The 26,788-nt window shown below is 44.1% G+C and overlaps 1 protein-coding gene across 2 annotated transcripts in view; it reads right to left on the bottom strand.

The window, feature by feature from the left end:
* The window catches only part of Phtf1 (putative homeodomain transcription factor 1), a 58,390-nt gene that overhangs the window by 4,570 nt on the left and 27,032 nt on the right, over positions 1–26,788 (bottom strand). The window contains exons 4-16 of one of the 2 annotated variants that reach the window (XM_004641698.2): positions 19,986–20,055; positions 19,409–19,567; positions 14,858–15,014; positions 13,163–13,300; positions 11,851–12,007; positions 10,871–11,044; positions 10,615–10,704; positions 9,471–9,692; positions 5,464–5,592; positions 4,637–4,909; positions 3,805–3,936; positions 3,279–3,365; positions 54–209 (exon numbers count right to left, since the gene is read on the bottom strand). In XM_004641698.2, coding sequence (XP_004641755.1) covers positions 54–209; positions 3,279–3,365; positions 3,805–3,936; positions 4,637–4,909; positions 5,464–5,592; positions 9,471–9,692; positions 10,615–10,704; positions 10,871–11,044; positions 11,851–12,007; positions 13,163–13,300; positions 14,858–15,014; positions 19,409–19,567; positions 19,986–20,055 — 1,944 coding nt within the window. The remainder of the gene's footprint in view (positions 1–53; positions 210–3,278; positions 3,366–3,804; positions 3,937–4,636; positions 4,910–5,463; positions 5,593–9,470; positions 9,693–10,614; positions 10,705–10,870; positions 11,045–11,850; positions 12,008–13,162; positions 13,301–14,857; positions 15,015–19,408; positions 19,568–19,985; positions 20,056–26,788) is intronic. The other variant, XM_004641699.2, reaches the window with a different exon arrangement.

The following is a 26,788-nucleotide window of genomic DNA, read 5'->3' as shown; positions in this document are numbered from 1 at the left end:
ACGCCGCAGATGCCAGCTATAAGCAGGGGCCCCGCCGCCAGGCCCACACGTACCTGCTCTGTAAGTAGTATTGAAACGTTGCTGTATTTCTTATTGGTTTCAGACCCCAGTGAGGCCAAGCGCAGTAAGAAAAGCAGTAAAGCCGTTTCCCAGATCAAAAACTCCCAGTTATAAACATCGTTCAGGAAAGTCTTGTGTCCCTGCAGAACCTAGCAGAGGGCCAAGAAGAGTTCAGTTTATGATGCACCTTAAAAATCATGCAACTACTGCTTCGTTCTATCAATTGAAAAATACTTTTAGGAATTCAATATTTTCACATTCAAAGCATAAGTCCTAATACTCATAAATATCATCTATTTAATTGTGTATTTCTCTACATTTTGCTTCCTTTTCATGAAAGACAGCCAGAGTTTTAAAGTACCAGAAGAGGAAAACACAGTGCGTGAAGCACAATAAACTAAGTGTGTGTCCAGCTGCAGCAGGCGTGATGACCACTGTCTGAAAACTGTACCAGCTTCATCAGGTGCCAAAGCCATGTGGCCCTTCCACTGTGTGACTACGAAGTCCTTAGATCAGTTTTCTGAATCCAAACTACAAGCAGCAGCAGCGGCTACCATTTATTAGATGCCCACGGTGTACCAAGTCTTTGGATAAATGTTTCTGACACAAAACTAAAGAAATTTATTCAAGACAGCCTAATCAAGGCAACTAAATCATTCAGAAATATACAGAGATCTCGGGCAGAAACCCAATGCCACCCAGACGGCACAAGTCCTGAGTCCTTTCCAGCTCCTTCTCCTTAGGAAGCACGCTCTGGCCTCAAGGACCCCCGTGGCCTGCCTTCTCCACAGTCCTCCACCAATATCACAGGTTCTGTGTTCTAATTTCCAAAAGAGAAAATATGTTTCGCTCAGTCCAGCTCAGGTTCAACTCAGCCAACTAGTTATAATCAGGAGCAACAAACAGCCCCAGCAACCCAGGCCCAGCCCGGCCAAGAAGTGCTGGATCAAGCTGCCTACACAGACTGCAAAGATACAATCATATGGCTACAGAGAGTGAAATGCAAAGAAAAATTCTTAAAATAAGCCAAGGGAAAAGGATACAATACAAAAAAAAAAAAAAAGCCACAAGGACACTAAAATATGGAATGTGCCCAAACCAACAGGCAACCTAGAATCCTATTCCCAGTAAACAATGCCTTTGAAGGATCAAAGTGAGACATTTGAAATAAGCAAAACCAGAGACCTTACCACTAGCAGATTGGCACTAAAGTATATACTCAATAAAGAAACAGGAGAAAAAAAAAAGTTTGGGCCGGGGAGATAGCTCAGGAGAATAAGCACTTGCCAAGTGCAAGGTCCTGAGTTCAATCCCTGGTACCGCAAAAACAGAAAGAAAGAAATAGGAGGAAAATAATCTTGGAAAACAAAAAATACAAGAAAGGCAACAAAATGATACACATGTGGGTAAATATAAATGAATGGTTGACTAAAAAAAAAAAAATCACCCTTTGGGGCTTGTGGGGGGGTGGGTATAAAAACAACAAAACAAAAAATAAGTAAATGAGATAAAGTGTTCTGAGACCCTCACATTATCAAGGAGACTATCAGTAACTTAAACCATAAAAGTCAATCATTTTATTACTCAATCTCTTGACATTACTACTAAAATAACAGTAAAAGAATGTAAAACAAGTTAGTGGTGAGGGTTAAATGGAACACTAAGAAATACTTGATTAATAAAAACATGACAAAGCTGGAGGTGATGGCTCCCGCCTGTAATACGTGAGACTGTAATTCGGGAGACTGAGGCAGGAAGATCACTGAGATTTCGAGACTGGCCTGGGCTACAAAGTGAGCTCGAGGCCAGCTGAACTGCAGAGGGAGACCCTGTCTCAAGAAGACAAAATACATAAAAATAAAAACAAGACAAGACAAATGAGAAAAAGGAAAATTAACAAGCAGACCAATCGGGAAACAAACTGCGTTTGTAGTTGCAGCAACTATATTAAGTTTAAATGAACAAGACACTCTAAAATACCAAGACCAGGAGGCTGGCTTAAAAAACAGCCATCAAGAAGGTCATGATGATTATAAGAGACATGCCTAAAACATAAGGAAATAAAAGGGTAAAAATAAAATGCAAAAATAAAAACAGCTGAGCACTAAATGCGACGTGATCCTGAAATGGATCCCACATTCAGAAAACACACACACACACACCCCAAAGGACATGAAAGTCAACCCAAGGTGGGCATAGAGGTGCATATGTATAATCCCAGCTCCTCCGAGGTGAAGGCGGCTAGCCTGGGTAACTTAGCAAGACCCCACCTGTATCTCGAAATAAGAAGGCCGAGAGACACAGCTAAGCAGCACCGCACTTGCACGACACACGAGGCCCTGGATCCAATCCCCAGCATTAAAAAAAAAGACAGTCCCAAGAAGAGAAATAACAGTCCTAAACCCACACAGCCTTGTGGACATAAGCAAAACCTGAAATACATAAAAGGGAAAATCAGTAAACTCAGAATCACAGTAGACTTGAACACACCCTCACTGCTGGTGGACAGAATAAACAGACAAAAAAAGTAAGTGAGGATACAGGTAGCTTCAGTAATGTAACTGAGAAACTTGGATCGGTGAATATGCAGCAAGAACAGCAGAATCAAAGCTCCCAAGTGCTGCTGGAGTACGCGATCACTGGAAATGTGTGCAGTGGAACAGGGAGCCTGGACACAGTGCCAGGCTGAAGAGCAGCCAATGATTTCTACTGCAGCAAGACTGAGCTGAACAAAATAAAGGGGAAAAAGCAAGAGAAGCCTGAGACTCCTTGTAATGAGAGAACAGAAGGACTGAGGACAGAGGACATGGGAAGTGGCATCCCGGGGCTCCCGCTGGCCAAGTCAGCGTAGTAACAGATTATGACCCGTGGGTTAAACATAGCAACGCCTGACCCACGGTGCAGTGAGTGACTGAGAAGGAAAGGACTTAGGACAACAACTCACGTGGAGGGAATGAGGCGCCTGGAAAGTCACTGTTTGGCAATATCAGTCTGGTAGCCTTTATAGAGGTCAAAACTGGCTAACCGAAATTAAACATAAATTCCTAAAGAATTTCACATTTATCTGTATTATCAATTTACATTAGAAAAATTAACAAGTATTCAATATTGCAAAAGAAACATTTTAAAATTTATACTTACACATATTAATTGCCTGGCCTAATCCAGGAAGTTAACCCTGTGACAGAATTTCCACTGAAACCCACAAGCAACATTACCTGGGCACAACAAATGAAAGCAATGGAGAGCGTGAGCAGGAAGACAGAAGACACCACCACGTCCACGGAGCGCTGTGGACCCCGTCTCTGCGGGGAGGACACAGGCGTCAGTGCTTGGGTCCCACTCAAGACAGCAACAGCCCTTCCAGTGAACTCTGAATTTTACTACCACAAAAATAAATGCTTGCAAGTTTCTGACGCAGGACTTTAATATTTCTGATACTCTCGACCCGCAGCCCTGAAGTCCATGCCCTAAGTCGACTGATTTGTATGTATCTCCAGCTCCGTATTTCCCAAGTCAAGAGATGTAATACTTAACACTCTCTGCTACAAACTTAAATTTTCTCTTTCTAAACCTTTTTAAAACTCACTCCTGCAGTTCTGCAGCTATGTCACATCCAACTTGCACAGCCCAACATCCCCTCCAATACCCAGAGCCACCCTGCTCAGCGAGTGACCGCTGCTGCCGACTTCAGTGCTACACATACTCGTACATCCATCCTGCTGTTAAACGAATACAACTCACCTTGAGGTAGGAGCGCAGAGAGAGCCATATTTTAATGTTCTCCACTTTTTTAAGTCTGAAATGAGGTATTTCATATTTCTTTGCTTTTCTGGCAGAAGTAATATGACTGAAGAGTTTTGCAAATAAAAATCTCTAGAGGAGGTTAAAAAAAAAAATCACAAAGGGAAAAGCACATATTGGTCTTTGCATTCATACAACTATTAACAGTATCTCCAGGATTTTCTAAATGTTAAAAAAGAATGAAATTCTTATCAGTAATCACTAAGACAGACGGTGAAGTCTGAGCATCTCCTTGTCCGGCTGCCCGCAAAGCGCGTGCCGTGCGTCATCCTGCTTCACAGAACGGGACACTTGCCACCTGTAAGGAACACACTCTGGAAACCTCGTGAGTCCTCAAGTGCACAAACTCAGATGTCGATCCGTGATTCTTCCGGCTTACTTTCTTTCCTTTTTTTTTCTTTTTGGCTTGCTTTCAAATTCTTTTTCCATACAAAACCACATTTCTTATGCATATCACCAATATAAACATATACTCATCAATCTAGAACTTACCAAATTTCAATAAATTTCTCACGTGACACTCACTTGTCTCTCCCCCCTCTCTCCCTCATATAATGTGAGTAAAAAACAATAAAGCCACACTGAGATGCAAATCCTGAGCAGGAGCTACTGCCACACGCAGGGTTTGGCAGAATTTCAGATTACAGCGTGTAACTTGGAAACACTCAATAACACAAATGGTAACCCCCCAGTTACCAAAATGAAGAGACTAAAAGCAACTCAATGGGATATGATACCAAATGAAGGGAATTCTATTTATTTGTCCACTGACCTGTTTATATGTTCTCTCTGCCACACACATCATAAAAAAGAACATCCAAGTAAGACACAATCTTTCAAAAAAATTAATTATAGACAAAATAACAACAGGTGTAACAGGTGGGGCCCCACAAAAGAGGGTCAAAATCTCCTCAGCCGAGATGGACTTTAGCTGATCAAAGCTCTTCTCCCGGAAAAGTCGATGTAAAAAAGGAAAAAATGCCAATCCGATGGTGACGGCGTTTCCCAGCATCTGATAACCTACTCCTTGCTGGTATGCATTAACCTGGGGATTTAAAATTTTCATCATTACTGCATAAAATGAACATGTGAGAAGCATTTATCAAATGCTACTTGAAATATTAGAAACACATTTTAAACAAAGTACAAATAAAAATAACATGCAAAACTGAGCAAAGAGCGCAGGGGTAAGCCATGCCCTCAGCACGCAGTGTCCGAGGTTCAATACCCAATGCCAAGGGAGAAGAACAGCTACGGCCTTACGACTTCCTACGGCTCATGCCAAGCTAAGGTAAGAGCTGTTTATACCTGAACAAGATCATGCTAACAGAGACTGTGTGCAGCAAACCAAAAAAACACTGCCAAATCAAGACTGTGCCTACAAAATTTAAAATATGTATCTGAGTTTCAAAAAGAGGCGTGAGACTGGGAGCACAGCCCAGTGGTAACAAGACTGCCGAGAACTGGATTCAATCCCCGGCCCAGCAAAAAGGAAAAGCGCGGTCAGCACGGTTTCCATCGCCGATCAGACCGCTGTCTGAGGGCTCCGGATCAGCAAGTGGATTCGCTTAGGCACCCCGAGCTCTGCGGCTCGCTCACCCGGCTCATGATGATGCCGCTGATCTCCAGCACAGACATGTCTGTCTTCTTGCACTCGTTTCCTTCCCAGATTATTGCACTAACTCGATCAGAGGCAGGACTGGAGTTCTGAAGCCAGAATAAATGGTTCTGGAGAGAGAAGCACCAAGCGGTGTCATCGCGGCTTCCTTCCCCACTCGCTTTCCCGCCTCTCCTGCCAGCTCCCAGGCTGTATGCGCCAGTGTTCAGCAATTCCCTCTCACGCAAAGCTCAGCACTGCAGAGCCACGTCTAACGTGGAGCTCGAGGCTTTTGTCCTGCACCGAGACAGGCTGAGCGTCCTCCTGTAATAACGAGCGGCAGGTTGCCGTGACGGCTGACCACTGCTCACCTGGTTAAGGCCATGGAAGGAAGACGAAGAGTCCAGGCTACTAAGGAAGAAAGTGTCTCTGGAGTAACAAGCCTACACAGTGCAGAAATCCCCTGCTTACCAACACTCAAGCTGTGACCCTTCCCCCATATGAACGACCTCCTGTTGTGAGCACTCACAGCTGCGGAAGTCGCTCGCGTGTCTGCGGACACCGTCACCGCTGCACTGCTGAGTGCTCACTGCTCAGCGCGGGGTGCAGGCGGCCGGGGCTCAGTCGGAGCCCAGGATGCCCGGAAGCCGGGAAGCTGCGCGCTGCGCTGGGCCTACACTGCATTTGCGCGCATGGAATGTTCCAGTCGCCCTCGGAGCATTCTCCGAATGGAACTCGTTCCTGAGTCAAGGGCTTCACGCAGCAGGAAACAGTCGGAGAGGTGCAGAGGCCACAGCGGCCACACGAATGAGAAGCTAAGTCGTTCTCTGCTCTGAGAAGGGCACAGTCGAGCTCAAGGGAACACAGAGTGGAAGCAGCCCGTCCTCCAGAGCACAGCCTGTTCCTTAAGTACCCAGCCAGTGCTGTTTCCCACATGGTCCCCTCAACAGCCACATACTTCACAAATTTTGCTCTTCTAAAAACCCTGTATCAGAGCCAGCCAAATAGCTCAGCGGATTAAAGTGCCTGCAAGCAGGCTTAGGGGCTGGGGGTTCAATCCCCAGGCCTGCCATGCTGGCCTCGCCCCTGGGGCACACTGAGCCGGTGACTGAAACTGGGGCGTGGTGGCACACGCCTGTAATCCCAGCTCTTGGGAGGCTGTACACAGGCAAATCACTACGAGTCGACCTAGTAGTGAGACCCTGAACACCCTGTAGACCCTTTCCTAAAACACAAAAAATAAACACCCTGCATCAGACAAGTCAGCATCTAATTATACAGCGTATGGACTGTGGCTTCCACTTAGGTTCTACATAACCACAGTTTCTAGAAAAGGACCCCGTGGCGCACTTCTCTGTCCATCACAACATTCAGCATAATACTCATGAACACTTACTGACTTTGTTCACTGGTTCACTGATTTACCCAAGAAGGATTTCTGAAGAATCTCCCACGCACCATGTAGCATGTGGCATGCGATGTAACATGCGCCGCAGGTGCAATGGATAACAAGATACAAGACCCTGCTAACAGGGAGTTTAGACATCATTAAATAAAGTTCCTCTACAACATGGTAAAGAGACAAAGAGGGCTTCAGTGTCCCGAGGACAGGTTTTCTGAAAGAATAAATCACTCCAGCGAAGGCCTGCTTTAAATATAAGAGGAAGTAAGCCAAGGGATAGATATGAGAGAAAAGTATGTCCCGGGCAAAGAAACCAGCATGTGGAAAGGGCCAGAGGCACACGGGACATATAAATCAAACAGGAAGGAAGGAACGGAAGGAACTGCAGGTTCAGCTGGGTCAGACCGCGCCACGTGAGGAGCAGGGACGTGATGGTCAGAGACGTGAAGTCTGCTAGAGTAAATGAAGCTACAGAAGCAAATAGCCCCAAAGAAGGGGATTTTAAGGACAACGGCATTATCTGATTTGAACTTTGGAAATATCACTCTAGCTGTAATGAGAAAAGTGAAAACAGGCAAGCCCAGAGAAGCTGCTGTAACCATCCAGTCTGGCTGAGGAGACTGGAGGCTCAGGGATGGTCACACTCGTGACAGCAGAGAGAGAGGAGACACAAAACAGCAAAGGGCTGGGGCGGGGGTACCTGGGAATGGTCAGTCCCACTTGCATGGTGAGTACACCTGCCCTAGTCATTCTTAGATGTTTTAAAAGCACACTATATGCCTGGCAAGCACAAGAGCCTGAGTTCAATCCCCGGTTCCATGGGGAAAAAAGCACATTATAAATAGCAAAAGTACCAGGCAGGACTGGGGGGACAGCTCAGTGGTCTAAGCGCCTGCCTGGCAAGCGCAAGGATCCGGGTTCGATCCCCGCTACCACATGCTGTGCTGGCCCCGGGCACCGAGCCAGCCACTGAAACTGGGCATAGTGGCACACACTTATAATCCCAGTGCTAGGGAGGCTGAGACAGGAGCATCACTATGAGTCCAAGCTGCATAGTACAACCCTGTCCCAAACACATAAAAGGTTTTAAAAAAAAGCACCCAGCAGCTCAAGATCACTGCTGTGCTCTGGGCAACACTAGGACTCGTCAGACTGAACATGAGGAATATCGAAATTCAAATTCTAATAGTAAAATTGGAGAAAACAAAACTTTAATGAGACAATGTCTACTGTTTCTGGTTTTTAAAAAATCATATAGATGTAATGAAATGGGTTTTTCCCTCATAAAAATGTGTAACTTCACTGTATCTTAGAATCAAAATGCAGTAATTAAACAAATGCTTATCCATCGTTCCTTATTATTTACGAGGCCACATGAACATATTTAAGCTAAAAACCAAAGAAGCAAAGAAGGACCATGAGCACTGTCATCAGACGTCTCCAGAGCTGACACAACCAGCACGCAGCTCCACGCGCTCCAGCCACAGCAGAGGCTCAGCGCTGCTCAGCGAGCGGCAGGCAGGACTAACAGAACTCTGCCAGCCACTGTCACCTCAGCCACCTCACAATATTCCTCAGAAGAACACTATTACCATGGACAGATGGCAAATTTCATACACACAATGAAGGCCTAACCTGGCTCTAAGGGATCAAATTCCTTCTATAGACTCTCCAATTCTAGACTGATTTTATATTAATATAAAACCTAAAACTAAAAGCACCACTTGATTAGATTATTAGAGAAGTAAACAATGTCATTTTTATGAGTATATAAGGCAGATGAATCAATCATATAAGCCTGCTCATATAAAATAGCATTCAAGACCACTCTTGGGGCTGGGGAGATAGCTCAGTAGAATAAGTGCAAGGTCCTGAGTTCAATTCCCAGTTCCACAAAAAAAAAACAAAAAAAAACACTCTCACAGCTGGGTATGGTGCAACACGCCTACAATCCCAGCACTCCGGGACCCTGAGGCAGGAAGACTCCAAGTTGAAGCCCAGCCTGCACAATTCAGTAAGTTAGCAAGACCTGCTCTAAAATATACAATTAAAACTGGGCTAAGGACCAGGGAGATAGCTCAGCGGTCTAAGCGCCTGACTGGCAAGCACAAGAACCTGGGTTCGATCCCAGTACCACACAGTCCTGCACCGTACCAGCCACCAAGACCAGGCATGGTGGTGCATGCCTGTAATCCCAGCTCTGAGGAGGTTAAAACAGGAGGATCATTATGCGTCAAGCTGGGTAGTGAGAGCCTGTACCAAATGCATAAATTAGAAAAAAAAAGGGGGGGTGAGAGGCTAAGGATGTAGCTAGATGCCAAGGCACTGAGTTCAATCTCCATTACTGAGGGAAAAAAAAAAAAAAAAATCACTCTCATTAGTTTCAATAGGAAAGAGTATTAGGAAGAAAAGCTTAAGTGAGGCCAAGTGCATGGTATTCTTGAGTTCTCGTCCCAGCATTTTCACTTACAAGCTGTGCTCAATTTCCCATCTCAAAATTGAGAATAATGACATTTTTATTATTTTTGCAAAGTAAAATGAGCTAACACAGTGCCTGACATGAACACATAATAAATACCAGCCATTCTGATCATTTCCTGCACAGACCTGCTGAAAAACATCTTCCTTGGGGTCGCGTTTGGACCCCGAGTGCACAGCGCTCACGTGGGCCCCCTCGCTGTCGCTGGTGCCCGAGGACCGGCACTCGGGCCCGTGCAGCAGGTCGTCCCAGAGCATGTCCTCAGTCTCCGAGTCGGGGCGGGTGCTTTCCGAGTCTCTTCTCGACAGGTTGAGGCTTCGGGAGCCACCACTCGTGCCAGATCTGGAGCCCTTAAAGGAAAAGCTTCAGAAATTGGTTTTTATTCATTTTTAATTACATACCTGAAATAAAATTAAAACAATTACCTATAGCAACGACTAGTGAAAGTTTCCCAAGCTGATCATCATGTCATTTACTCACAGGTTTCATAGAATAATAACACCAATAATAGTACATTTTAAGATTCAAATGTTGAACTCTGATGATCTTAGCAAGCAAGATTTTAAAATTACTCCAAGAAGTTATCACCAAGTCATGGGATTACTCAGGTCCGGATTCTGAGATAGAAGCGATTCCTGTAAGCACACCCACAGCACCCGCTCAGCTAGCCCAGCTGAGCCTTTTGGAACACCGTGCTCCCTACGTAAATACTGTGGTCCTGACGGTGGAGCTGGTGGTGACCGGGGCCTGGCAGCGCCACGCTGAGGGATACTCAGCAAGCAGAAGCGCAGCCAATGCGGTTCCCCTGCACGCAGACACAAACTTGAAGGTACTTCCCTGACTCCAACCGCCTGGGCAAGCAAAGCAAAACTAAAGCCACACCAGCACCCACTGCTCACTACGAATGACCACATTTCAGATATGCCCTTCAGCTTGAGATGAGATTCTATTACCGTTCTCACCTTTCAGAGGACCCCCTCAGCAGTATGAGCCCCACTTAGGATATTTAAACTCTACAGTCCAAGAGAATATTAAGCAAGCACACTGCCTCTGAGCATCACCTATAACACTTTTATGATTAAAACAAAACTGAAAAGGAATTTACTCTTCTAGGTATAAGAAGTCATCTAACAGCACCTAAATTTGGAGGCAGATAAGTGGAGATAAGGGAAGTGTGGGACTAGGTTAGGGCAGCTGGGAAAAGAGGAGTGGGTGAAATTATGACACTTTAGAATGCACTTCAAACACTGATTTCTCGAGAAGATTATTTACCTGGCTAAAAGCTGCTGACTCAAATTCCGATTCGGCCACACTATCTGAATCCCGTATTACCTGACACCATTTTGTAGGGGTTTTCTTTACCTGCCAAAAATTAAGCCAAGAAACAATAGGAAGACATGTTAAACACCCTGCTACTAAGAAAAAAGAAAAAAAAAAAAAAAAAAAAGCTCTGCTACTACTGAATAATTTAATGACCTAAATTGAATCTCCGAATGATTTATCTTTTGTAAGCTGAAACAAAAATTACCTGAGAGTTTAGGTGCCTTGAAAGTATTGACTTTCTATTCTTTACTTCACAGCTATTGTCACTCGAGGCCCCTTCCACACTCCTTCGCAACAGTATCATCTGTGTCCGCGCCTCACCATCTTCCTCGCTGGACAGGTCATCTGAAACCCCATTACCCAAACGCCTGTAAGCCTCCTACAAAGAGAACAGCAACACCTTCACAGGGACACCCCAAAATACCCTGGTAAACTGCATATATAAAAATTAAAGCAAAAGCTACCAGTAGAAGTGAACTACATCAAAACTAAACAAACATATATGTTATTTGATCTTAATATTAAAAAAAAAAATCAAAATTAACAAAACTAAGAACTTCAGGCTGGAACAGGCCTGAGTCAAACTCTAGGCCTGAGTCACAACCCCTTCTACTCTCCAGCTATGAAACGTTAAATGTTCTAAATCTTCCTGGGATTCAGTTTCCCCATATAAAAGCAGTGACAATAAAAACACCTGTCACGCAAAGCTGTGGAAAACAGAAGTTAGTGTATGGACAGCACTTAGAATGATACTCAATAAACATCAGCGGTAGCAACGGCTTGATGAATACTAGACTAAAAGCCACAGTCTAACAACAGCTCAAGACTGTAAGGTACAGTCGGAAACACAGAATAGAGCATCTCCCCCAATTTTAAAAAAATTCCCAACCCCTAACTCTACTCCCACTCCCTCCCTGGAATAAGGCACAGCGGTCCCTATGCTAACGCGTTCGCAGGCCGGGCTGACTGGATCAACAGCTGAGTAGCAAGTTTTAGTCACAGAATAAACTCCAATCTCCAGGTATTTTCTTTTTTCATAACCTGTGGTTTTACTTATTTATTAAGTCAAACTTACATCACATTAGTATCTGTTTTGTATCTCTTAGCAGAACCTAAGGATAGAAAAAATTTGCATATGAAAGGAAAGGTGTTTTTTTTTTTTTTTAATACCCATCTAAATCTTACCCTATGGCCCTTTTCTCCATCTGAAAATTTTGCTTTTTCTCTCGTTTGCCACATTCTCAAATCTGGTCGACACTGCTTTTTCTTAATGACAGGATGGAGACAACCAGAGTCGTCAGTTTCAGTCCCTTTGTTAGACAGCAACTTTACCTTTTTAATCCTGTTTTTAAAAAAGAGGGGGGAGAAAGGTTACTAATTACTTCTCAGAGAAAAACACTTTTCAGGAAATCACTTTCTTCTGAAGAGTACAATATATTATTTTGGAAATCAAGAAAAATCAAATTATATATTTAGGCCTCTAGCTTGCCAAGGGGAATTTGAGGGACAGCATAGGCAACCAGAGAGCCTCACAGACCATGTGATTATCCGTGTCCACGAGGAGACACATGGTCTTGCGAGTTCTGTGAGGGCACAGACCAACGGTCCCATCCACTCTCGCTCAAGCTCAGCGGCAGCCCTGACTTCGCGGTGCCCGTCAGAGGCACGTGACAGGTGTCCTCCCCGGACAGTGGCCGCGCTGCGAGGCCAACACCGCTCATCCTCCATCTCTGCGGCCAACCACGTTCCCACAAGCTCGGCCTCTCTCTGCTGAGCAGCGTGGCCATGTAATCATTCACTGTATTCTGGCTGCTGTGCTGAGCCATGCCTGCTACCCTCCGGTTCCTACCACGGCGCGACATCACTCAGGACAGCAACTCACCGGGCCCAGCACAAAGAACTGCAATACGTCACTAAAAGGTATAAACTTATGTTTGGAAAACTAAGTGAACACACTTCATCTTCAAAAAGTAACAGAAAAAAATTGTACTTTTAAGTTGCCATCATTAATATAAACAAAATAACCACGTGAGTCATATTAGTGCTGCCCACACCTACAATTACGAAGAGGTACAATTTCTCCTTGATCCACGGTCCTGCTGTCTAGGAGCCCAGCAACCTCAGCCCCTGGCTGCATCCCATCTCTAAAGAGGCCTGGTGCTCACGTCACCATATTCCTGATCTTCATAAAATGCTCCTTTCTATCAAGATGTGAGCCGTTAAGGCTTATCACAGAGTTCATGCTTTTGTAACGCTGGGTCTAAAACCCATTAAAATCAAACAGAATGAAACTTTAATGGCTGATTACTACATTTATAGATATCATGAAAGAGGACCATTTGGAGTAAGCAAATCTTTCTAGAATCCTTAAAAATCATGACAGAATGATGACATGCCCATACTGCCTACTCCCATGGCCCAATGGTATTATATAAACACTTGTAAGTGCTAATGTGAATACAAAAATCAAGTAAACATTCCAAAGTAAAATTCCCACCTGTTGCCAAAGAGAGTCCCCCAAAAACCACCAATAATGGGTGCAGATTCCAAAGTTTCTATTCCTCTGATTTTATCAGAGGAGTTATTACTTCCATTTTCTCGGCTCCCATCACCATTTACAGTTTTTCGTAATTTTCTACAAAAAAATTCATAAACTTCAGATTATTTGAGACCTTTTCTGTAACATCCCTACAGAAAATCATACCAACAGATTAGTCCACGATTCAAGGATAGTTAACTTCATATGCTGAGGATAAATGACACAATTTTAATTTGGGACACAAATAGATTCTAAAGTCCTATGCCATCATTTTATTCAGTCACTAAAAAAATAGGATTTTATCCAGAAACACACTAGAAAAAATTCTCACTTGTGTGACCAACAGTCTTTTCAGGAGCACTCCACACGACAAGCAGAAGCCACTCACTTAACTACAGACATTAAATAGCCACCGCTTGGGCCGGCGAGATAGCTCAGCTGACTCAAGTGCCTGCTTAGGCATGCTTAGGCAAGCCCAGGGACCAAGGCTCAATCCCCAGCGCCACACACCATGCCAGCCCCAACCCCAGGGCAGGCTGATCCAGCCACAAAAAAAAAAAAAAAAAAGAAATCTAACCTTGATCACATCTAATCAGGGCAACACAAAAGTAAATGATCATTTTTTCTTTATGTCCTATGCAGTTAAATGCTGTATGTCAAAAATATCAATGAGATCCTACAGAGCCCTTGCTCCTTCAGGAAACACTAAACCAACTTAACTGGATCTATAATATTTTCAAAATATATTTTGAAAACGGGGGCTAGGTAGTTCAGTGGTAGAGCATTCGCATAGCATGCATAAGCCCTGGGTCAATCCATGCACCACAAAAAGATAGAAAATACGTGAAACTCATTGCAACAAATGGAAAAATCCTACTTAGTTATCCATTAGTGAACCAAAACTAGATATTCCGAAAAAATGCAACTTTCAGAAGATAATACTGAATATTTCAAACCAAGAAATATCAAATAAAAACCACATGAATTTAATTTGTCTTTATTTACTTATGTATTTGGTGGAGAGTCTCACTAGGCATCTTGGACTCGTAGTGATCCTCCCCTCTCAGTCTCCCCAGCGCAGGGATTACAGATATGTGTCACCACGCCCAGTCTCGGTGGCTGATATGGCACGTGGTACCAGGGATCAAACCCGGACATTTGAGCTTGCCAGACAGGCACTTGGATCACTGAGCTATCTCCCCAACCCCAGGAATTTAATTTGTTAAACAGTCAACCAACCTAGAGTAAAACTTTAAACCACTTAGACATCAATTATACACGTTTGGAAAAAGGCAAAATTTTGGTAGCACTAATCCAACGTACCAAGATCCTTGTGGAGAGTGAACTGTCAATTAAGTTTGATTAAGCCTGAATTTCAAAGAAAAGTTTCCTTTGGCAGTGCTGGAAGGAAACCAGGACCTCACACTGTGAGAAAGCGCTTTACCTGCATCTCCAGCCCAAGAACGCGTTTTCACAAATTTAGAGAATAACGTAAGAATTTTCCTTTGAAGCAACTGAATCTTACCTGAGACTACAAGTTAATAAGGTTGTACAATATGAAGGAAAAAGCAGTTTCAGTAAGAAAAAGATTTATAAATGTCTTTAACACCACTTCCCTATGGCACAAAACTAAGACCCGATTTCCCATCTCACCTCCGCCTCCGGCTGCCGTTGCCTCCCGACGGCCGGGTCATCTGCGTCGACACGATCTGACAGTGGACAGTCCCCATGAGCAGCATGAGGCACAGGGGCCCGAGCACCTCACTGACGCTCACGAGGGGCATCATAAGATACAACACGATCGCTAGAACTAGGAGGAAGAGGTTTTAAAATACAAAGCGTGGCTCATCTTCCAAATTGATCCTAGTAGCTATACTAATGTCTAGAGCCTGCTGGTTTAAAAAGAACTTAAATCAGTCCCTAGAATGCCACCCACCTGCACGGCAGCGGAGTAAAACTCCGAAGCTCTCGGCTGCCAAGTGAGCGGAGGGTCCTATGTCGGAAGAGCGTGTCTTGCCTTCCTGGCAGCCTGATAATCTAAATGTTACTGAAGGGCTCGCAGCGCCCAGCACCTCTGGACGCCGCCTCAGATGCACTGTTGAGGCCGGCTCCTGGCAGAGGGGGGCTATGTTCCAAACCCCAGCGTGCAAACCAAGCAGCCGGCAAGCTGGAGCCGGGTGCCGGGCCGCCCTGCAGGCTCCCGGGCCTCCCCTTACCCAGCACGGTACGCTGCTGCTGTGCACTTGTCACGAAATGCTCAAATAAGCAAATGGTGCACGACATGCGAACGACCAGGAACTGCCTCCACGTGTGATCGTACAGATACGTACATCCTTTCAAAGTTTAACACAGTGGCAGTTCTTAAGCCGTATCAACTATTCCTGAATAGGGAGAAAGAAATCTAGCACTAACCCAACATACCAAGATCCTTATTGGTGGTGAATTTTCAACGAATTTTGATTAAGGCTGAATTTCAAAGAGAGGCTTTTTTTTTTAATAGCATGGGAACCAAACCTAGGACTCCAACATACCTACGAAATGGCTGCACCAGAACAAGTAAACTATAAACTTGGCTGGTTTGTGACTACAGATATAAATCCATCCCTAGAAGTGTAAGCGCCACGAAGCCAGCGAATCCCATCTGCTCGTTCACCGGCGAGCCTACATCAGCGCCTGGCCCACAGTAAGCACTCTGGTGGATAGTGGTTGAAATTCAGACTTGACAAAATGAGCTTGATGGTAGAGCAAAAGAACTCGCTAAGGGGACAGGGAGATATCTCAGTGGCTTAAGTACCTGCCTGGCAAGCACAGGGTCCTGAGTTTGATCCCTGGTCCAAAAAAACCACAAGAAAAATTTAAAGTAGAAAATCTATCCAAACCATTTCAGAAGGTGACTGGCCCTGCGCACCAATGCCCTGACAAAACACTGCCCTTAGGTGAGGCGAGGATGCAGCACGGTGACCTAACTGTGCCCGTGTCTTGACCTTGGGCTTCCCAGTCTCTAGAAGTATGAGAAGTAAACTTCGATTATTTATTAGCCACTGCGTCCATTGTGTTTTTGCTACAACTTCCCAAAGGGACTAGGACATTAGGATAGAAAAGTGGAGGAAGCTGCTACAACAAAGAACTACAAGTATGGAAGCGGCTATAGTCAGAGTAATAATGGAGTCTAACAGAAGAGTTCTGAAGAGAGGTCAGGAAGGCCTGATCTCCAGAACCCATTTTGAAAGGAGATGCTCAGGAATCAGAAGGCAAAAGAGGTGAGTTATACAGAAAGTCACGCCTATAATCCCACTTCTTCAGAAGGATCACAAGCTCAAGGCTACCTGAGCAATTTAGCCAGACTTTCTCACAAGAAAAAATAAAAAGGGACAGACATACAATTCAATGCATGGCCTGGAGCTCACCATCAAGAAAAATCTAAAAAGGCAGAGATGGTGCTGCACATCTGTAGCCCCAGCAGAGCAGGGAAGCAGGTAGCAAGTTCGAGCCCACCCTGGGCAACTAACTTAGTCATTTACTGTGAAGTGTCACAAAGTAAAAAACAGAGCTAGAGAAGTCGCTCAGTACAAAGGCTCCAAGTTCAATTCCTAGTGCCATAAAAAAATTAAGGAGGAGGTTAGAGGAGAAGAGGTCAAAGGAGAGGAGGAAGCCACATGTGACAGCACATGCCTGTAATCCCAGCACTCGTGAGCCTGAGGCAGGACGATCCTTGCAAGTTCAAGACCAGCCTGGACTACAAAGTGAGCTCAAGGCCAGAACTTCACAGAGACCCTGTCTCAGAGAGAGACAGAGACAGAGACAGGGAGGGAGGGAGGCAGGGAGAGAGAGGAAAAGGATAAAGAAAAGTGGAAGAGGATGAGGAAGAGGAAGAAAGTAAAAGAAGCTTCAGTCTTTTTAGAAATATGGGGTAAAGCCCACTCTGATGAAGTTTTGGACAGAAATGAAAAATAATGTTACTGGAAACAGAAAAAAAACTTAGAGTGGCAGAGAATGTGGCTGAACCGAGTCTAGTGTTTTGTGGAAGACACAAACGTGCAGATCTTTGATCTTAGACTTCCCAGCCTCCACGACTACCTATGAGAGATAAACCTACTGTTCATAAAATACCCAGGCGATGATATTTTTGTTATGGCAGCTCGGACCTACTAAGACCGAAGAGTGATGGAAGCTGCGATGTTCTTACACGGCAGATTGAGCGGCTATAAAGGAGTGTGCATGGCACATCCACGTGACTGACTGACTGACTGCCAGACAGACTCCCAAAATGAGAGCTCTAGGTAACAGTCTGCCCATATGATGGAGTGTTATGGTGGCATTAAAATGAATTAGAAAGAAAAAATATAATTAAAAATTCAGCAGCCGCAGTACCGGGCAGCACGAGCACGAGACAGGCCCATCATCACAGGGCTCTCACAGGCATCATGAGCACAAGTTTTAAAAATTAAACCGATGAAATTCATACATATATTTTTCTCTCTACAATTTAGGTTTTTCAAAAAAAGATTAAAAAAAAAAAAAAAACACAATCAGCCATAATTCTTTCACCTTACACCAACCTTGTCTTTCTTCCAATGGCCTGCCTACCCAAGGCCTGCCTAGCCAGGTGACATCTGGGCTGAGGTCTTCAATTTGAGGAAAAACAAGATACTTAGAATCGTCATGAATGTTTCAATAAGAAAGAAACCCTCTGTATGAAAAACCTAAGGACAGGGACAGGCATCGTATCTAGAGTGAGCGTGGAGGTAGAGGGTCAAGAAATGAGATTCAGGCTGAGAGGAAGCAGGCAACGGATTACAGAGAGCACCGCAGGCCACAGGAGGCGCTTCACATGTGTACTGTAAAGTCAACAGTAACGACAAAGCTTTTAGTTAGAAAGCTCATACAATAGAGGTCCCACTTTAAAAGGTTTCTCTAATCACTCTGAGAACAACAGTGAGTAGAAAGAAGACTGAGCTGATGTCACTTCAGCAGCCTGGGTGAGAGATCCTAGTTCTCTGGACTGCTGGTGGCAGCAGAAACTGAGGTAAACTCAGAACAGGATCCGGAAGCAGAACTTGAAGACAGGAGCACAGACTGCAGGTGAGAACTGCTGGATGAAATCACTTAATGAAATGGAAAAGAGCTAAGAGAAACCAATTTGTACCAAAAAAAAAAAGATTAAGATGATTTTTGATATGATTAAGTTCAAGACAACTACTAAGTCTCCATATGGGAAAGTCAAGCAACAATTAAATTTAAAACTCTGAAGTGCAATAGAGAAATCTGGCCTAAACATACAAAATTTGGAGTATCAGGGATACAGCTCAGCAGCATAAGCACCTACCTGGCAAGCGCAAGGTTCCGAGTTCAATCCCCGGTACCAGAAAAAAGGAAGGGTGGATTACTGACAATTGTCAGTTACATTTTTTAAAATAGGGCTTGCTAAGAAGAGCAGAAAAAATCCAATCCTGAGGTAATTCAACATGCAAAGGTTAGACAGGAGACACAACTTAACTGAAGAGCTCATGAGAAAGATGAAAAGAAACCAGAAAGGCATTAGAGGACAGCGCCAAACAGTGTACATCATTCCATTTCTTTGTACTGTACTTTTAAATTTTTTTATTTTTTAAAGAGTACAAATTAGAATCATAACAGAAAAAATTACAAGTGATACAGATTTTCACTTAACAAAATAATGTGAATTTGACAATATTTGCTGTAACAGTGTTGTCTTCCAACCAGTTATTCATATTACCAGATATATGCATGTAAAATTGGAAGAAAGAAAGGAATGTATAAGAAATTAAAAAGAAAGAAGAAACAATTGAAAAAAGGAGGGGCCAGGGAGATAGCTCAGTAGAATAAGGGCTGTCTGGCAAGTGTAAGGTCCTGAGTTCAATCCCCAGTACCGGAAAAAAAAACAAAAGAAAAAAGGAGATGAAACAAATTAAAGCATTAACTGCTTCTTTCCATAACCTGCACAGTGCAGTTATCCAAACCAGCCTGCTTCCATACATAGATAAAACTCTTTCCCCACTCCCTCTCCTGTCCTTCTCAACTCAGTAACTCCTTTCGAATGAGTTCATTCCCTTTTACCAGTGTCTACTGTACTGTACTTTAAATCCCTAAACAAAAGGGTAAATTTAAGAATAGGTCTTTATTATCTGAAAACAAAAGCAGCAAGATGAAGCTGTCGTACTTTATCCCCACTCTTCCAATTACCTTGCATGAGGTAAAGCAGTAGCAGCCAAACAAAGATTCTTAAAGAGGTAACCTGAATCCACCAATTGCTGAACAGTGGAAAAAACAGAACGCGAACAAGCCCCTTCCGAGTCAGAGATGTCCATGGGATTTCGGGTTTGGCTTTGGCAAATGTTGAGCCTTTAAATACAAGAAAACACAGTAAGGCGCACACACCGTATTGATGGCCACTTGCAGGACTGCCCTAAAAGGAGGGAGGACAAAAGTGAGCTTATGGCTCGTGCAGTTAGGAACCCTCTTAGGGAGGCACTCCACACAGTAACTTTTCAGCTTGTTGCCCAAGGCAGGAGCTCAAAATAAGTCGGGCTCACAATGTAGTTTTCTAAATTACGTAAGTCCCTACGTTCATCTCCTTTTCTCGTTAAATAAAAACCATACAATTTACATAACCACACAATATTAAGGCAGAGAGAAGAGCTCCCGGAGCCTGAATAGAGACGGAAGAACTGTACCGAGCGCACCACCTCCCAGTAGAGACGTCTCAATGTAAGCGCAGGACCAGGAGGAGGTGACGGAACAGTGCGTGGGAGCAACTCACCTCTGATTAGGTCAACATCAATCAAGTCTGGCTTTATGTGACCCATCTTTTTTGGTTTGTTTTTGAAGCCCTAGAATAAAACAAAATAGAAATAATCACATTAAAAAATCCTTTTAAATATAAAAATAAACTTAAGTTTCTTTTTCTTTATATCTGACTTCTGTTTTCTCAGAGGCATTTTAATCCTAATGTTCCTTAAAGAACTTGTCAGTAATTTATTTCAGTTTTTGGTCTTATCAAGTAATCTGTGCATATACTTTATCATTTTTTAAAATAATCAAGTAATATCAAAGGATTGATAAATAAAGAATAATAGTCCTCTGAGCCATGCCCCTGCCTTTCAATTTGGGTCTTCAAAAGCAAATTCCATCTTGGTTTCAGTTGTTTCTTTGTATTTTATTTCTATACTTGTAAATAATAAGCTTATACTGCTATTTCTTAATTTATTGATTCATCACTACCAGTTCTACTGATTCTTCATACAGTGAACAAGAATGTAAGTTTTGGACCACTAATATCCATATTCTAAGTTCTACAGCCTAAATCCTCACTATATATGCATGCATACATATTTTTAAAAATGTAATATACTGGGAACTGACCCCAGCGCTTTCCCCTGAGCTACACTCCCACCTCCCTCTTCCTTTCACTTGTTATGCTGAGTCAGGGTCTTGCTAGGTCACTGAATTGCCCCGGCCGTGCCTCAGTCTCACAGAGTGCGGACATCAGACATCACCACCACTAAATGATGTGCATAAAATCGGTGTATTGACAAGAGCCCCAAATTAGCTAGGCCTGGGATACATCCCCCAACCTGCAATCCCAGAACTGTAGGAGGTAGAGGCAGGAAAATTCCAAGTTTGAGCCCAATCTGTGGTACTTAGTTAAGTTAGCAATACCCTATTTCTAAATTAATTAACTATTTTTAAAAAATGGTGAGGTAGCTTAGTGCAAAAGCCCTCCGTACCACCATAAAAAAAGAGAGACAGACAGCTTGCAGGCACTTTAATCTGCTGAGCTATTTGGCCGGGCCTCAATACACACAAAAAAACAGACAGACAGACAGACAGACAGACAGACAGACAGACAGACAAAGAAATAGTGCCTCAACTTAGAAAGATCCATCAATAATAACTTGAAATCCCCCATTACCAGCAGAATGGGTAATAATTCTGATATTGTACTGAATAAACTATGTCACATACAACAAACAAATCTCACAAACATGCCGAACAAAAGATGCTACACCAAGAGTGTATTGAGGGCCAGCGAAATAGCTCAGTGGATTAAAGCACCTGCAAGCAGGTGCAGGAACCGGGGTTGGACCCACCGGCCTGCCGTGCCAGCCCTGTCCCTGGGTGCGCTGAGACGGCCATTGAGACTGGGTGTGGTGCGCGCCTGTAATCCCAGCTCTTGGGAGGCTGTAAACAGGCGGATCACTATGAGTCAATCTAGTAATGAGACCCTGAACACCCTGTAGACCCTTCCCTAAAATACAAAAAATAAAAATAAAAAAGCATGTATAGTGTATGATTTCATGTATGTAACCCTCAAAGCAGGCAGAGCCACTGTGTGCTCACGGAGAGGATGTCAGTCACCTGCGCGGGCGTCAGCGCCTGAGGAGAGTCCACTCCACTGCGCATGTTCCGTCCGCTAATCTGGGCGCCTGTGACATGGCTATACTCAGTCTGTGAGAAGGCCTCAAGCGCCACACTTATAATTCTGTTGTGTAAAAGTATATGCACATTTAGCGTGTTTTACTTCAATAACAATTTTTTGAACTTAGAACCTGTGCTTGCTGACTTGGGCCTCAACCATGAAGTCCTCAAGCAGAAATACTGCCTTTTCACTGGTGGACTCACCAAACATTAATACCGAAATGCAGATTTCTGGGGTCATGCAAGTTGCCCAAAAGAATGTATTCCCTTAACATAATTTCAGTGAGAGATTACAGAAGTATGTGGCTAGACTAGCTTTAACTAAAAAGCTATTTTTCAAGCTGGGTGTGGTGGTACAGGCCTGTACTCCCAGCACTCGGGAGGCTGAGGCAGGAGGATTACTACAAGCTCGAGGCCAGCCTGGGCTACACAGTGAACTTGAGGCCAGCCTGAATTACACAGTGATACTCTGTCTTAAAAAAAGGGGGGGAGGGCGGAATAGTTCAGCGGTCTAAAGCGCCTGCTCAGGCAAGCTTAGGCAGGCTCAGGGACCGCAGTTCAACTCCCGGCACACAAGCTGCGACAGCCCTACCCGCAGGGTGGGCTGAGCCAACAAAAAAAAAAATGTTTTTCAAGGTCTCAGCCTTCTATAATTTCAAATTAAAATAGCTATTATTCATTTCTCTTAAGAGATAAATCCACAGACTTCCACAGAATACGCTTCACATCCCTAGGGGTGTAAAGATCCTTAAATTGATCATTAATGTTTCAGAGAAGTGTCACTTACTCAATTTTATTATCATGTAGACAACAGTTCTTACAGAAAAAATTCAGGAACTGACAGTCATGAGAAACTTGCCATATGTTATAAAGTATAAATATGTAAAATTATCATTTATTTCTGTTTAAAACTCCTAGACTGCCTAGCAGTTAAATTACTATTAAATTAAACTTTGAAAGATGAATGTGAACATGTACATACTAATTATTAATCTAGTTTTTAAAATGAGCTAAGTATTAAAACTAATGTAAACATTAAAGGGCACTGTAATTTGCCACTTCCCAATACCAGACACTGAGCCAGGATTTAACTTCAGCTGTAACTGAATAGATGTAGTCAATCAGTTTCTCTCAAGTGAATCCGATGCTTCTAATTCAACTCCACTAGAGCTACAGATTTTATAGAAAAATGTCCTAAATCTCCAAATCATAAAAAAATTTAAATGTAAGCTTAATTTTGAAAAAAACTCTCAAGAAAAGTTACCATTTGAACAAATACACACTAAGTCTTCAAATATTTATAATTCTCCTAGGAATAAAGATGTTATGTTCAAAATCAGAAATTTAAAATGTAAAAGTGCCAGGCATAACACTGCACACTCCTGGTCCTAGCACTCAGGAGGCTGAGGCAGGAGGAGCCCAAGTTCAAGGCCAGCCCGGACTACAAAGTGAGACCATATCTCAAAAACTGCGTATTAGCCAGGCTGTAGCACATGCCTGTAATCGCAGCACTCAGGCGGCTGAGGCAGGAGGATCACCATGAGCTCAAGGCCAGCCTGGGCCACACAGTGAGTCCAAGGCCAGCCTGGAAACACAATAGGACCCTGTCTCAAAACAACTACAATAAATATATACAATATAATATAATGTAAATATATCTGTTATACTCTATTATAAATTGATATCCTTCTGGAGACCTACATCCAAATATTCCAACTAAAGGAGCTTCAAAGTGCTTTGACTTTAAAGCCAAAAAAGATTTCTGTACTGTTTGCTTTCTAGATATTTTACCTATGTTACAAAATTAGGATTCACATTAACTAGTTTGCTCCAAATTCTGCAAGCCTTCTCTAATGAGGGAAACACATTCTCTCAACAAATGATCACCATGCATATTCCACATGCCAGATTTTCTGTGGAGCTTGGTTCGGAGTAATACAGAAATAAAAACCTGGCTCTGTCTTCCAATTCTGTACCACACTGAAGGAAAGACAAGAACGGCACAGGTAAGAGGAACTGCAGTCTCAGGAGTAAGCGCCCGCGCCGCAGCTCCGCTGACATTGTTTTCAAGGGGACAGAAGTTACAAATAAATTTATGACTATAGTTGTAAGAGAGAAGAGGAAAATCACAGTACATTTCTGCATATTTTATACTAGAGAAGAATAAAAACTACATGCCACATCTCTGGTGTAGGGTCCCTTAGCTTTGTCCCATGCATCGCAGAGTTTGTACATACCGAAGAAACAGCACAGGCACTAAAGCACCTTACCTAAAACTTGTTGCGTCCTAACCGCCCTGTGGGGCTGGCCTCTTACTAGCCTCACTGCACTGACGTCACGCCACAGCTCAGAGAGACCCCAACCCAACCATTTTCACTCCCAAGTGTGTGCTCTTGATAACTAGACTATCCTGCCTCTCCTACAGCACAAAACAGATCCCTAACGATTACAGGCGGCTTTGCCCTAGATTAAACAAGCCTGCTTGACTATGAGAGGCTGGTTGGGGTAAACCCCGGGAACTGTGAGCAGATTTCCTGCTCGCCCCAACCTGCACTTCGGCAGCCCAGGGGAGGGCCGAGACAGGCTCCCCCTGCACTAGCGGCCCCGGGAGAGTGTGCAGAGCCCCAGCTGCAGGCGGCACTCAGCCCTCTCTATTGTTAGCTCCCCGCGTTAACTGGACAACACTAACACACATGCTCAGAAGCACCTGACAAAGGAGGTCCCTACTTTTAGAGAGAGGGACAAAAGCACTGCAGGTTTTGAGGTAACAGAGTATCCAAAACGCTAGAGGTATTGCTGCAATACTGCTGGACTCATTTTCTTTTTCATTTGTGTATTTGGTACAGGGTCTCACATGCAACTCCAGCTTGTGGTGACCCTCCTGTTTGCAGCCTTCCCAATGCTGGGATTGCATGCTCCAGCACACCCAGACACTGGGTCAGCTCACCATACCCTGGGGGCAGGGCCGGGTGGGCACTGCATGCGGGACTGGATCAAACCCTGGTCCCTGTGCTTGCCAAACCAGGCGCTTTGTCCACTGACCTATCTTGCTGACCCTCCTGGACTCATTTTTTAAAATTTTATTTATTTGCTACAGGGTCTCGCTACCCAGCTAGACTCTAATGATCCTCCTTGTCTCAGCCTCCCCAGTGCTGGGATTACAGGCATGCACCACCATGCCCAGTTTCGGTGGCTAGCACAGCACACCCAGGGTTCTGCAGCGGACAAAGCACGTCGTACGAGGGATTGAACCTGGGGCCTTGCACTTGCAAGGCAGGCTCTTAGACCACCAAGCTACCTCCCCAGACCTGGACCCACATTTAACCTGGAATAAGACACATCTTTATTTCATAATGTGTTGAAATCTTCATGTTTTCACTTAAAGAGTCACAATGCCATAAAGTGTGGCACAAAAAAGGGAAACCAACCCTAATCTAGGGCAGATGAACAATAAACAAAACAGTGTTTACAATAGCACAGCACTACGGGAACATGTGTTAGGGCATCCAACTTACACTTAAGAAGTTAAAGAAAGACTTCTAAAGGACAGCAGCATCTAACCTGAAATCTGAAATCTCCCGAGGAACCTGCCAAGTTGGGCACAGGCGCAGCAAGAGGAGGGATTCAGAAAAGCGTATGAGAGACCTCAGAAAGGAGAGAGCGCACAGACGCAGCTAAAAGAAAGTTCAACAGGCCTAAAGTACAGAGCAGAAGAGGAAAGGGGTCAAGATAAAGGCCAGCGAGACAAACTGGCAAGGCAAAGCCACACTGTGGACAGTATAAACTATTCTGGCAATATGCTTTTATTTTAGGGAAGCCAGGAAGTCAAGAAATTGAAATATGAGAAAAATAATCCCATTTGTGTTAAGCAAAACAACAACCTTGACTTCACTGTGGAAGTCAGTGAAGGGAGAGGAGTTAGAGAAACGACATTAGTCATTAGCTCAGGAGTAAATGAACTTTGTCTGTGAAGGGCCAGGAGTGTCAGGCTGTGTGGGCTGTGGCAGCTCTGACCCCACGCAGTGGTGCTGCAGCAGACACTGACACCAAGCAGGTGAACCAGCGAGCCTGGCTCGTTCCCATCGGAGGAGGAAAGGTAGCGGGCACGCCTGTAATCCGAAGCACGAAGCGGTCAAAAGACAGCGCCCACCATCCCAAAGTACTGCTCAGTGAAAAATGGGCTGATGCGAAGGTGAAGTGGCAGCTCTACGCCCTGGCTCCAGCCACTTACTGAACAGGAAGAGGAAGAGAACAGGACTGGGTCGAGGGAGGGAAGGCGAGTGGGCAAGCAAACGGTAGGGACAGGAAGAATTCTCCCACAAGAAGGGACCACAGGTCATGTGACAACAGCTAGAGATGAAAATGAGAGGGGCTGGGGAGATGGCTCGGTAGAATAAGCGCCTGCCTGGCAAGCACAAGGGCCTGAGTTCAATCCCCGGTTCCGCAAAAAAAGAAAAAAAAATGAGAAAAATTAAAGCCATATGCAGCGAAGTCTACAGAACCCTAAAGTTCGTATCTAAATGCCAATGACATTTGTGTTGCCGGGGTATAAATAAAGGGCACTGGTAAAGTCAACAGACCTACATACCCACCCACCCCATATGGAAATATGTATGTGATTGCTCAGGCAACTTCATGTTTTTGAGGAAAAAGGTTTTAAAATTAATCTTTGCTTTTATTAAAAAATAATACTCATATTTACAGGATAATTTCTTTAAAAAAGAAAGCCAGTTTCACTCTTATTCAATTCACATCCTCTAGTCATTTCTTCTTTTTCCTTATTTCTAAACAAAATGGTTGGGCCGGCCAGACAGCTCAGAGAACTAAAGCTCCTGCTTAGGGGTTCGATCCCTGGCGGGCGGGCCAGCGCCACCCCTGGGGCACGCTGAGACAGCAACTGGGACCGGGCGTGGTGGCGCGTGCCTGTAATGCCAGCTCTCGGGAGGCTGAACACAGGAGGATCACTACAAGTCCAACCGACAGAGTGAGCCCCTGTAGACCCTGTACCAGATCCATAAAAGTAAATAAATAAATAAAACGGCTACAGCGCTTTCGTCAATTTCCCACGCTATGCATTCACTTAAGACGAGACTTGCTTTAGTTTAGCCTTCCTGTGACTGTACCTGACTTTCTGTACCCTCATAT

This window comes from Octodon degus, unplaced genomic scaffold (genome assembly GCF_000260255.1).
Source record: "Octodon degus isolate 3935 unplaced genomic scaffold, OctDeg1.0 scaffold00140, whole genome shotgun sequence".
In the NCBI taxonomy this organism is placed as follows: domain Eukaryota; kingdom Metazoa; phylum Chordata; class Mammalia; order Rodentia; family Octodontidae; genus Octodon; species Octodon degus.
The sequence above is the reverse complement of the archived record's forward strand: the minus strand, read 5'-3'. Positions and strand labels throughout refer to the sequence as shown.